This window comes from Xiphias gladius, chromosome 19 (assembly GCF_016859285.1).
Source record: "Xiphias gladius isolate SHS-SW01 ecotype Sanya breed wild chromosome 19, ASM1685928v1, whole genome shotgun sequence".
In the NCBI taxonomy this organism is placed as follows: Eukaryota; Metazoa; Chordata; class Actinopteri; order Istiophoriformes; family Xiphiidae; genus Xiphias; species Xiphias gladius.
Window position 1 is genome coordinate 21247623 of NC_053418.1, and position 12023 is coordinate 21259645.

The window sequence follows — 12023 nt, forward strand, 5'->3', positions numbered from 1 at the left end:
ACATACTAATGTAGCACTGGAATTTGCCCGTTTCTATCTTGTTTCTTTTTCTACTTGTTTCTTGATTTTTTTTTTTCTAAACATACAGTTTAGAGCCTTTCGGCTCCACTCTTTGCTCATTCTGCTTTCTTCTGACGCAAGTGGGATTTTACAGTCAGCGCTGATGCATACAGTACATGACCTTTAGCAGATACATAGTGAGAATCCTTTTTACAGGTTCCTCCCACAGACCACCAAAACAGTTCCCACACGCACTCACTACACACCAAAATACATTAAAGAAAAAAAAAGAAAAAAACTAAAGTATTGCCCTTCTAAACAATCTGCAGCATTATATACGCTCAGCAAGTATACAGGCACATATCCAGACCACAACCACAGTCACTGTTGTTTGTCAGCTTTTAACACGAAACAGACATGGGAACATGACCATCATCTTCTTTGTCTTCTGGCGTTTTTCACTGTAATTAGACAGAGAGGGCATTCAATTGAGGGAAACAGGCCAGATGAGAGGAGGTTCTCACGCCTGTGGAACCAAAACAAACAAAGCCCCACTCCGGCAACACAGCAGCCAACAGCTGCTGATAGGGGTTATCTCTGCAGTCACACATGGGCCATCTCATAACAGGGAACACTGAGCAACTGTAATGGCCTTTACAACTCCAGAAACACAATGCGGCATAGATGCAGACGTTAACTGCACACTACACGCTGTCCTTTTGATTTTAAAGTTAAACAGAAATTTCAATTGTGTAATGAAGAATACATTATAATAGTAGAGCATATATCTGTGCTTATTTTCCCCATATTTTTCAAATGTGGATGAAACATTGTTGGGTATATCTGTGAAAAAAGCGTGGTTGGCTGTTTCCCTTGCTGTGGTTGACTGATATCTGTAAGCCGGCTAGGTGCTGGGTGATACTACTGAGTGGAGCCCATCATAGTCCTGTATAGCATCTGTATAGCCTACAAACCCTGATACAAAGCACACCCCCCAAACCTTTTTTTAACAAGCACATTGCAATGATTGTTGATTTAAACCTTTAATAACTGATTTTTCTGGACACTTGGATAAATAATGTCACCTTTTAGGCTGTAATGGCCGATGGGGTGGAAAATACGCTCTCATTCTGAGTTCTGTTTTTGTCCAACAAGTCCAACATTTATTCTCCTTATATCTCTATTTTACTCTTTAGCTGTTAAATGCTCCGCTATGTTCACCATGTAGTGGCTAACTTTTTCTATCTGCTGTTTGGTACTGGGCTGTTGGTGTACAGTCAGTTTTTAGAGTTGTTTTTTTTTTTTTTTTGAAATGCAAACATCTTTTTTGTTTACAACATTCAACATTTGGGAGGACATTAGGTTTGTCCTACTTGGCAAGTAGAAGCTAGCAAGCCCTGCAGATTGGAACCTATTTTGCCTCGCATGTCAACGTTAACACTGATAAATAAAAATAAATATACAGACTTACAAAGTAATGTAGGACGTGCTTGAATCACAGATCGGACAAAGCAATGGCGAACATTTTCAGGCTCCATGCTACCATCTGTGTGGTTGTTGGAGCTGATAAGGTAAGGCAGTAGGAGGCGCTGTCACAATAAAAATTTAATTTCTTCTTTTTGTAATTACAGTTTTTAGCCAAAACAGCATACGAGTTAAAACAAACACACACACCAATTTTTTTTGCAAAAATTAATGTTCATTTAATTTCATCTATAAATGTTTTTAGTTAATGTAATGTCAAGATAAGACTGCTGTGGCTGAAGATGCTATTGAGTTGCACTGTCTAACTGACATACTGTATGTAAAACGTCATGTTTATGTGTTGTGTCTTTTGACCTTTTTACTGTTCTTTAATGACAACTGACTAGAAGGTGCATTTTCTCTTGCAGTAGTGTGACTATAGTGTCACAACAGTAACCAACAGAATCATCTCTCTGATGATGTTACTTTTATGATTGAGCAGCCATTGGTGGTTAAGCTATATTTCATGAATGCAGACTAACTGGTCTCTGTTTTGTTGCCACCTCTCCATTATAAGAGAAAATATAGAAGAGGTAAATGCTTAAAAGCTGGTCAGGAGAAGCAATAGCTTCAGTGTGAAAATCCATCAGACAGGCCACAAGTGTTGATATATGATGGAAATGGCAGATAAGCCCATGTGTTTTGCTATGGGAGTGGGTGTAGTGAAAGGGGATCAGTCCACAGCACTGTTTAGAGGTTCAAATGCCCCTCTGGGGAGGAGATCGGATCGATTCTCCTTGGCCAGGAGCCAATCCGTTCCCTGCCTTCAGCCAGATATTCATCCACACTATATAAAAGCCCCTAAGCCTTCACTCATACCGTATATACAAGCGCAGGGTTCAGGATTTCACCACAGACGGGTGTTCTCCGCCAGTAGCTGTATGAGGATGAACCCCATGCACTTTGTTTTTAAATGCCAACTAAATACAGATGTGTTTAGGCTGCTCTCCACAGAGAGGGGCCCTGCCGCATCGTCTGTGGTGCGCCCTTTGTCGTCATGGTGCTCTGATTAGAGGGAGCCATGAAGATAAACTAGAGCCGCTGTCTCATTAGTCGAAGTGACTCTGCCTGGTTCCCACCCACAGGAGCTCCTCCCAAACCCACAGGAGAGCAGGACACCCCTACACAGCCTGGAGGCAGAGGACACAAACACCACAGCTGCCACAGCTGGCAGAGTGCACCCTCACACACACGTCGGCGAGTTCACACACTTGTACAGACATGAGGACATAAACACAACACACACACACACACACACACACACACACACACACACACACACACACAAACGGGGGACACTGAGCACGCTCAACTCTCTTTCCAGCTCTAGCCAAAATAGAGCCTCGGAGGATGAGATCACTGGCTCCATGACAAAATGGGGTTTCCCCACAGGGACACTCCATAAGCCTACAACAGAACAAATGGCTGCAGGTGACCTGCTTAGCTACAAATATAACAAACATCAAATCTGAAACAGATGCATCACAATCCACATTAAAACAAGCTCAATGATACCCTTTGTGTAAGCCTCGATGCAACAACATCATAGCTTAGCTGGGCCTCATGGGAGCTCGGATCGATGGCTGTGTCCCGGCAGAGGTTTGCCCATGTTTGGGGACAGGAGTGTGCAAAGGATGAGGAAAGAGGCGGGAGGGGAAGAAGCAGGTGTCTGGGCCTCTGTCTGTCAGGCCCTGCTGTGACAGGTTTATCCCAGCTGAGAGGGAAGGTAACGCACCGCAACGGCGCAAAGAGGAGCAATAAACATCAGGCCTAGCCCCTGGTGCCATGGTAATAGCTGACAAACGGCTCAGTGGCTCATCTCACAGCCACTCAACCCCAGACATACGTGCTGCTCTGTGTTATGTTCTATCAGAGGGGTAAACACCAACAAGAACAGAGGAAATCCAATCAGGAAGCTGAAAGTCATGCAGAAATACTGCCACAATCTTATTTAGCATTTCAAACATTAAAGAATACCATTTTTCGCTTAGAGAATAAAAAAACGCTAATATAGCAAGTGCAATACACAGTTTACTATAAATATATACTTCTTTATTTGCCCTTCATGCCGTTTTCATGCCTTCAACAGCCATTATACCTGCTTTTGATATCTTTATGTAGCTCTTCTATTATATATAAATATAACCAAATAATATAATATTATATTATTAAATAGGGACCAAATAATACATAATACTTGTCTGGTTTCTACACGTTGGTCTTTTGGTGATGATGTTTAAGCAGTAAAGCTGTATTACAGCATTAATGTAACAACAGTCCCCTCATATATGATGTCAGAACAGGATAGTGACATGTTATTTTGTTATTGATGTTTACATTTATTTTCCCAACTTCGACCAGTGCCTCATACCACAAAAATGTACAGCCTGATGTAGTTTGCAACGTCCACCTGCAGATGGGTGTTCAATAAAAACACACGCAGTGTAATAACAAAGCACATACACATCTACAACTGCTTATTACAGTTGTGGGTATTTTTGAACTGTTTAAAGAAACATTTCATATTGACATTTCTAATAATCAGGCAGTTATTAGACAGCAACTCCAAGGACCTTAACAAATTTGAGTTGTGTTCTGTTTTTTTGTGTTTTCTGAATAACACTGCCAACTTAATCCACTAATATGTATTAGTGCAAATGTAAATGAACCATTGCAAATTAATGAAAGTCACATTTTGCGTTGAGCTTCTGTATATCCCATGCACATCTCCATGTACATCATGTGATACTCTGATGTCACGTAATGCCTTCAAAAAAGTCTCTGACCAAAAGCGAGCATTTCGATCTTCATGCTTCACCTCATCAGTGACGTTGTAAAACATTGGTTTTTTTTTTATTTTAGACATGACCTGTCCCTACAGCATCTAACACAGTCACATTCAGTATAACTGATATAACTGACTCTAACACAGTGATATGTAGCTGAATCAGATGTTAAAAATAATTCAGAAAACTGAGTTTGGTCCAAAGCTGGTTCTACCAGATGTCTAAAACCTCCCCCATATCTTCACTTCAAACACCGGGACAGCAGGAAGGTGAATCCACACACACAGAGAGAAACAGAGAGTGTGTTGAGCCTGAGTGGAGTACGGCGAAAACATCTGGTAGCAGTCATCGGAGAGAATTACAGTCAACCAAACAACGGCTGTGTTGAGCGGATGTAATGCTAAAGAAACACGTAGTGGGGTTTGGGGGTTCTTACAAGTGCACGTATGGTTAGCATGTTACGAATCAGTTCCTTAATCACGGCAAAGTTAGTGCTGTGCTCTGCTACAGAACCCAAATTAAACTGAAACTTTTTATTCAGTATCATTAGTACTTCTGACATAGTGGGCAAGTTATTAAATGTCTAATATATAACCTGATTTTTCCATATGCTGTATATTCTCTCCATCCTGTGGAGTGAAATGGCATAAATTCAGGTAATATGGCAGAAAGTAGAAGCACTTTCTCCTACCCAGTAACTGTGTACAGTGACTAAATCAGCAGCCACTATTGTCCGTGCATTCTCCCAACAGAACGACAACATATTCAACGAATACAATAAGCTGAGAAGAGTGAGGAGCGTCGGACTGCGCTACTGTACTCATTTATCCGATGGATGCACAGCCCCCTCGAACATTGTGACCTTTGGCAAGGTCATGGCAATTCCAGCAGCTGCATAAAGACACTCCCGAACGAATGGATCATTGCCACACTTTTGTCATCTGGGGGGCTTTTTTCTCTTGTTTTTGAAACAGCTCTGAGCTCAACCTGTGGCTCATCTACTGTACATGAGTCCCAGAGCAGATGGGACGTTCAGGCCTCTCATTTATTCCCCTTGAAATTTACATAAGATTTGTGTAGCAACCGGATGGAGGCTTTTTTATCAGTCCCATGTGATAATATAACATCACTTGTGGTGATGACAGCCAACCATAATTCATTTTTTTTACATATTCAAGTATAAGAACTACAGGGTAAAAATCCACATAATGTACTGATAACTGTTGTGTTTAGGTCTACGTTATCTGTTCTTCCCCTGACACCCATAACTGTGGCATCTGTGTACACAGACTGTCACGTGTCTTACCTGTGTCTTGTCGAAACTGGTGCATGGACTGCAGGTCGATGACGTAGGGAGACAGCTGGGCATCCACCTGCCCCAGAACAACAGTACCGCGGGCATCCCCCTTCAGTACGTTCTCAATGTGGTGGCAGACCGCTGCACTGTAGGGCCTCCAGCGCCCATGTTCGTTCAACCACTCCCAGACCACCACCCTGGCCAGGTTCTGAGGAGGGTACCCGAGCCCACTGACAGGCACCAGCAACCCTGATCCTGGACGAGCCATCTCCTTTGTGGTGTCTGCACTTCAGCCGCTGGCTAAGTCCCCAGGCTAGAACACCACTGCCACCCTGTCAGTCAACTGACACACTGGAACATTTTCATCAGCCCCAAACAGAAAAAGCTCGACTCGGCAATTGCTTTGGCAGTCCTCGGTTAGCTCATGCTGCTTTCAAGCAGGCAGCTCCGCCGGAGTCATCGTCTACAGGTACTTTCTGACTGCTGCCGTTGCGATCAGCCGAAAAGCAGCTCCTGTCCTCTGGTGTCTCTTCGTGTTAGAAGTGGCAGATGTTGATGCTGATGATGAATTTTGCAGCTGTACCAGTCTCAGTGCTCCACAGCCGACCACAACAGATCAGCGGCAGACAGACAGGGGACACTCTCTGAACAGAGGAGGAGGAGCAGAGACACGCTTGTAAACAAACGCTGTGATATGTCCCATTGGTTATTTCCCAGCAGTCAGGTACTGTTTAAGAGGAGATGGCATAAAGATAACCAGTCCTGTGCTACAGTCCCATTAGTGGCCTGTACCTCTTGGCAATTCTGTTTACCTAAATGCAGCACCAAAAAAAATGTGTATGAGCCTCGTATGAGCCCGTGAGCTGTTTCAGCAGCAAAATAACTGTGATTGTCATCAGATTTGCGTGGAGGGGACAGCGCAGTGTGCATTAACAGCCAAAGGCTATCATAATCCTGGCAGACAGAATATCACTCAGACATTTTCCACATAGAAAGCAAAGGAGGGAACATTGTTTCTGTTGTTTGTGTGTTTTAGGAATTCATCAAATCTTGGGCTCATACTGAATGCTTTTTGTGGCATGCACAACACGCTTGAATTGATTCTGGCGATACAGACCTGTAGGTTGCAGTTGTGGTGCCACACATCTGTCAGGAAGAAACTGCATTTTCACAGGCTCCGGCCGAAAAACCAGATTACAGCAGGGGGGGAAAAAGAAAAAAGAAAAAAAAAGACCGAGATGAAACGCACCTGCCTTTTCACATCTGTGACTTGTACGCTTCCGCTTCCCCTTAAAACTGAAATCTTCCTTCAGACAAGCCTCCTACGGCTCCAGTAACACTGTGTTACTGCAGAAAACCAAGCCGTCGCTTAATTCCCGTGAATCTGCCACAGCCTACACCAGCTCGTGGGTCCTCCGTGTTCCGGTGAATGTATGCCATTCCGCCGTGCACGCGCATTTTGTCCCTGGAGCGGCAAAACGTCACGCGTGCACACAGTAAGTAAACACGCGCTCCTCGCTGCCGGCAAAATTACGCACAATTGTCCAGGCGCACCTGTATGGACCGGGGCTGAGAATCATCCGAAGTGTCACTCACGAGCAGACAAAAGTACACAACTTCCGGCGTCTCGTTTCAAAATAAAAACCCGAGGCGACGCACGGCTACGTTAGGTAAAGCGATGTCGGTTATGGTACGAACAAGGGCGAGGGAGAGAGAGGGAGAGAAAACTTTTTCCAAAAAAAACCATCCGGACATTTTGACCAAGACCACGGGGCTGAACCATTTTATTTACCCCAAACAAATGTGAGCATCTCGCAAAAGCATTCAGCGAGACACTTGACATCCTTGTCACACTTGTAACCATACAAGCAGCGGCACCCAACACCCCAGCTGACAAAGACAGGAGAATACTGTAAACCTGGGTCGGCGGGTCAGCTGGACAATTGGTTGCACTTTCACGAGAGCCGAGGGGGCAGGGCTCAGGGGCAGTTGAGATAGTCGGCCTTCGTCCGAAACATTTTGGAAGTCCTCAGAAAAAAAAAAAAAAAAGAAACACTCCCGAGATAACAGCTCTGCCTCCCCGGCCTTCTGGCTGCACATTTAATATAATACAGGTCACCTCCTCCCAAAAATGTCAACCCCCTGCTCTTATACATCTGACAGTGACAAAGACCTTCTTTCAGTTGCTGCTGCCTGTTGACACCACCTGGGATGGAGCAGCCTGTCTCCTAACTCAGGTGGGTCTTCAATATCACTCAAACAGGTTTGAATGGATTAGTCATTTATGTGATGTCAAATCAGTGTTAACAACTGGAAAAATACTGTTTTATTGTCAGATCTCTTCAGTATCCCTTCCATTATATCAGTATTAAGCATTTCATTTCATTTATAGGTTTTTATGTATCAATGCACAACTATACTTCAATCTTTAGCTCCAGGCATGTCTCCACATGCACATTAAATGTAATTGCATGACTTGCGTTTTTACACAGTGTCATCCAATCCACAACGTTTTCTCTCCTGTCTATGTATATGGAAATGAAACCATGTTAAAAAAAACCTACCTTTAGGTCTTTGCTAAAGAAATATTGCTCCTTTCTGTTGATCATCACAGATCTAAAACAGCTTATATGACATGTATAAAGATATTAATTATGCTGTATTGAAGTTAAGGTAAACCTGTCTGGAAATAGGATCCTCTGTCCCAGTCGAAATTTACTGACCAGGAGATTTTTACAGGGAACTTGAAGGGCTTTACTGTTGATCTCAGAGCAGTCTGGCTGACTTTCTGCCACTGAGATATGTGGAGGAGTAAAGGATAAGAACTGTAGAGAATAAGTCTTTTTTTTTCTTTAAAAAAAAATACAAAATAGAAAAATCAAAGGAGAATACTTGCAAAGTGGCAAATATGGGAGAGTCCTCGATGGGGAACATCATCCACTTCAAGCCCCTCCAGTGGCATCGATTACCTGGTGAACACCACCATCATGTGGCCTTTTGGTGTTCCTACAGGAAACTCACCTCAGTAAACATGAGCTAGTGTTTAGCTTTGCGGAAGCTACTGTGGAATCCAGTTTTCCAGAGCTGGTTATTGCACAGTGCAGGGACATGGACTAAATGATATATCTTTAATAGGCATTATGAATTGAACCTACTTAATATAGCCCAAAGTAATTGGTAATAATGGTTAAATATGCATCTGCAATGTGAAGTTCAGCATAAAATCAAACAGCTGTTTACAATGCTGTACTCCAACAAGCTATCAGTCAAAATAACCCTTCCTACCATCAAGAAGTGAAGTTATGCTACGTCTGGAAACATATTTACAACTGGCCCAACCAAAGGACAGAAGGGTCTTTGAAAGAACCGTCTTGTTGAACCACCACAAAGCTACCGCAGGTGACCGGTGGGGCATTTTTTGTGGGCAACAGCACCAGATATGAGGATTCAAGGAACTAATATTGTGCACTTCTTTTAGGCCTAAGATTTATTTTTACACTATTAATCTCGATATCACTTATCTTTTTTATTCAGATATATCACCATGAAGACATCAGTATTTAGAATGAAAGAAAGCTGAAAGGCTAATCAGGTGGGCAAGGAGAGAATATAAACAGAAAGTACAGGGACAGGACAACACACACACACACACACACACAACAACTTCATTAAGTCCTTATTCCCTGCTCCTTTAGGTGATCTCTATGTTGAATGTTCACAAACTCTCAGGACATCTCAAATCACTACGAAAACACAGTTTGCAAGTTTCACTCAACAGTTTCTCTGAACTGGAGACCCGCCACCGACGCCATTCTTTCATCTGATGACCCACTAACATAGTGGCTATAACATTCAGGACAGATGTCTGGCTAACCCTTTCCAGTGGTGGAAGAAGTAACTATTAAGATCATTTACTGAAGTAAAAGTAGAATACCACACTATGAAAATTACTCATGCAAGTAAAATTCTTTGTTCAGAGTTTTACTCAAAAAACTCTGAACAAAAACTCAGAAGTATTAACAGTAAATATACTTAAGGTATCACAAGTAAAAGTACTTCTTAGGTAGACAGGGCCCTGTATGTGTATTATTATATATATATTATACACATATTCATATATTTAAATGCAAAAAAATGCATTTTTTAATGTTGTTTGCTTGCTGAGAGAGAGCTAATTCTAATTGTTTTTTTTTATATTCTCATCAATAGCGGGGGGTTATATTCTATAAACTTATAAAAGTAAATAGTAACTGAAACTGTGCAAATACTTCTATACTTTTGCTTTTACTTATAATTGAGTATCTTTCATTCATTGCTGACAAAATTGTTTAAAAGATTAGATTGACTTTCTCCAGAATAATGAGAAAGTCGTAATAATGAATAATGACGTAATCTGGGTTTTCGTGATCCCCAGCCTTCGGCATACCTCACTGACTCCTGTCTCTAAATTTCATCCCTGTTCACCGTTTACTCCTTAAACTGCACAGAAGCTGCAGGGCATCTTGTTGACCAGATGTTTGGCAGTGGTGTTGGCATCCTGTCTGGAATTGTGTACACCTGAAGGCCACTTGGTGTAGTCGTCCATGGCCACAAAGTTGTAATAATTCCTTTGCTCAGTTTTAGTGAATGGACGTCTGCTGTAGGGTGCCGGGTCAGTCCCTTCAATGCAGGAGTCACATCGATGGGCCACAACTCCCTGGACCGATGCTATTGTAGGGCCTTGACTACCCCAAAATGTGCCACTACCACCAAGCTAGGGACAGCTGAGGGACACAGGGAAGTAGCTGGAGGAGTTCGAAGATATAATGATGGCCACCAGGCACCTGCCAATTGCAATAGGATGTTCATCCTGTGAGGCTAAATCACTGGGGATAGAGGGTCTTTCTCTCAGGGCCCATTGTCAATACTGCTGCTCATTCCGTGTGTTGACCTTCCCCCACTGATGCTTGGATAGTGGTTTGAGAAGAAGAGAGTCTTGGCTCTGCTTCAAGTACACCCTCTCTTCGCCAGAGGTATGGAGAACCACGTGCTCAGTACCAGTGTAGACTGTGACTCTGGGCACATCCGCTGTGATTTCCCACATGGTCAGCAAGAAGGAATGATGCAGGGGACTTGTACGTTAACTAGCCAGATCTGGTGGTTGACAACATGACTGGCAACCCTTTGTGTTTGATGTTGCCACTTTGTTGTCACGATTGTTATACAACACTTTGTGTATCCTTAGATAATCAGTACCAGGTTGGGTCCTTTGGGGGAACAGGGAGGTGGGGGACCTCATATCCACCAGGGCTCCACATGCGATGCCATTAAGGGCTGTATACCCATCCCAGACATCCATACTGCAGTTGTGAGTTGGTGAAGGAGGAGTGGTTGTTTGTGGGTACCAGTTCTCCCATTGTGCCACAATACTCTTGTTAGCTAGACCTCATCGGCAGGGCTAGCCCTTTAAATGCGAATGTCCGTGACTGACTGACCAACTGGCTGAGTGAGTGATAAAGTTACACCAGTGGTCAGCTGAATGACTAACTATGTACTATGTGAATTTCTCCAGTGGTCGTTGATCTTTCAAAATTAATACGTGCACACGGTTTCTGAAGCGTCATTTTCTGGTCATTTACAGGCAGTCTTGCAAACCTAGCGCCTTTGTCGCTAGATTGACAGACTTTTCACACCCTTTTGGCGACTTTTCTTCAGGAAAGGACCTAGCCACTAATCTAGCAACGTTTTGGACAAACTTTATTTACTGTCTGTAGAGGACAGTCTTCACTATTGCCCCGCCAGTGTGAAGTTGGGCTTTCCCACCTCAGGCACGCATCTTTATATGTCTCATTCAATTGACTGCATGACAGCTCACACGGACGTGAATGAGCTTCTAACTTTCTCTCTGAGTGATAATTTTACAAGTAAATACAGCCGAGATCACAGCACCGTCACTGTCTTTAATTTATGTATATGGGGATTTTGTCGGACGACGCACGTTCATAAAATCAGGATTTTAGTGACTGCTGGTTAACATGTCGTCTTAATGGGCCACAGAAACAGAAAAACATGTGAATGAAAACAGCTTTATTCAAAACCATCCTGAATGTGAACGCTTTCATTTAAGGATAAGAACACCTTTTTCCGTGTTAGTATTAAAATTAACGTAGAAAGTAATAATTTAATGCTCTTTAAATCAATCTCTTTTGTTCTGTTCTCCATTATCTGCCCCAGGATGAGAAATGAGATGAGGGAGAGCATCAAGATGACTCAGAAGATGTGGGAAGCAATGTCTTCTTAGAGGAGATGAAAGACCACAGTGAGGCGCAATAGTAATTCAACTGTATTATGTTTCAATACACACTGCCAAAATTGCCCTGTAGATACTACCGCATGTATGGGCACAAGGAATTTATACAGTAAACAAAAATGAATGT

The 12023-nt window shown here is 42.8% G+C and overlaps 1 protein-coding gene across 2 annotated transcripts in view; it reads right to left on the reverse strand.

Moving 5' to 3' along the window:
* dtx1 (deltex 1, E3 ubiquitin ligase) overlaps positions 1-7177 on the reverse strand; it is a 41472-nt gene extending 34295 nt beyond the window's left edge. The window contains exons 1-2 of one of the 2 annotated variants that reach the window (XM_040155313.1): positions 6857-7177; positions 5617-6251 (exon numbers count right to left, since the gene is read on the reverse strand). In XM_040155313.1, the coding sequence (XP_040011247.1) occupies positions 5617-5875 (259 nt within the window). In that variant the 5' untranslated portion in view covers positions 5876-6251; positions 6857-7177. Of the gene's footprint in view, positions 1-5616; positions 6252-6724 lie in introns of both variants that reach the window. The other variant, XM_040155312.1, reaches the window with a different exon arrangement.
* Positions 7178-12023: the final 4846 nt, after the last annotated feature.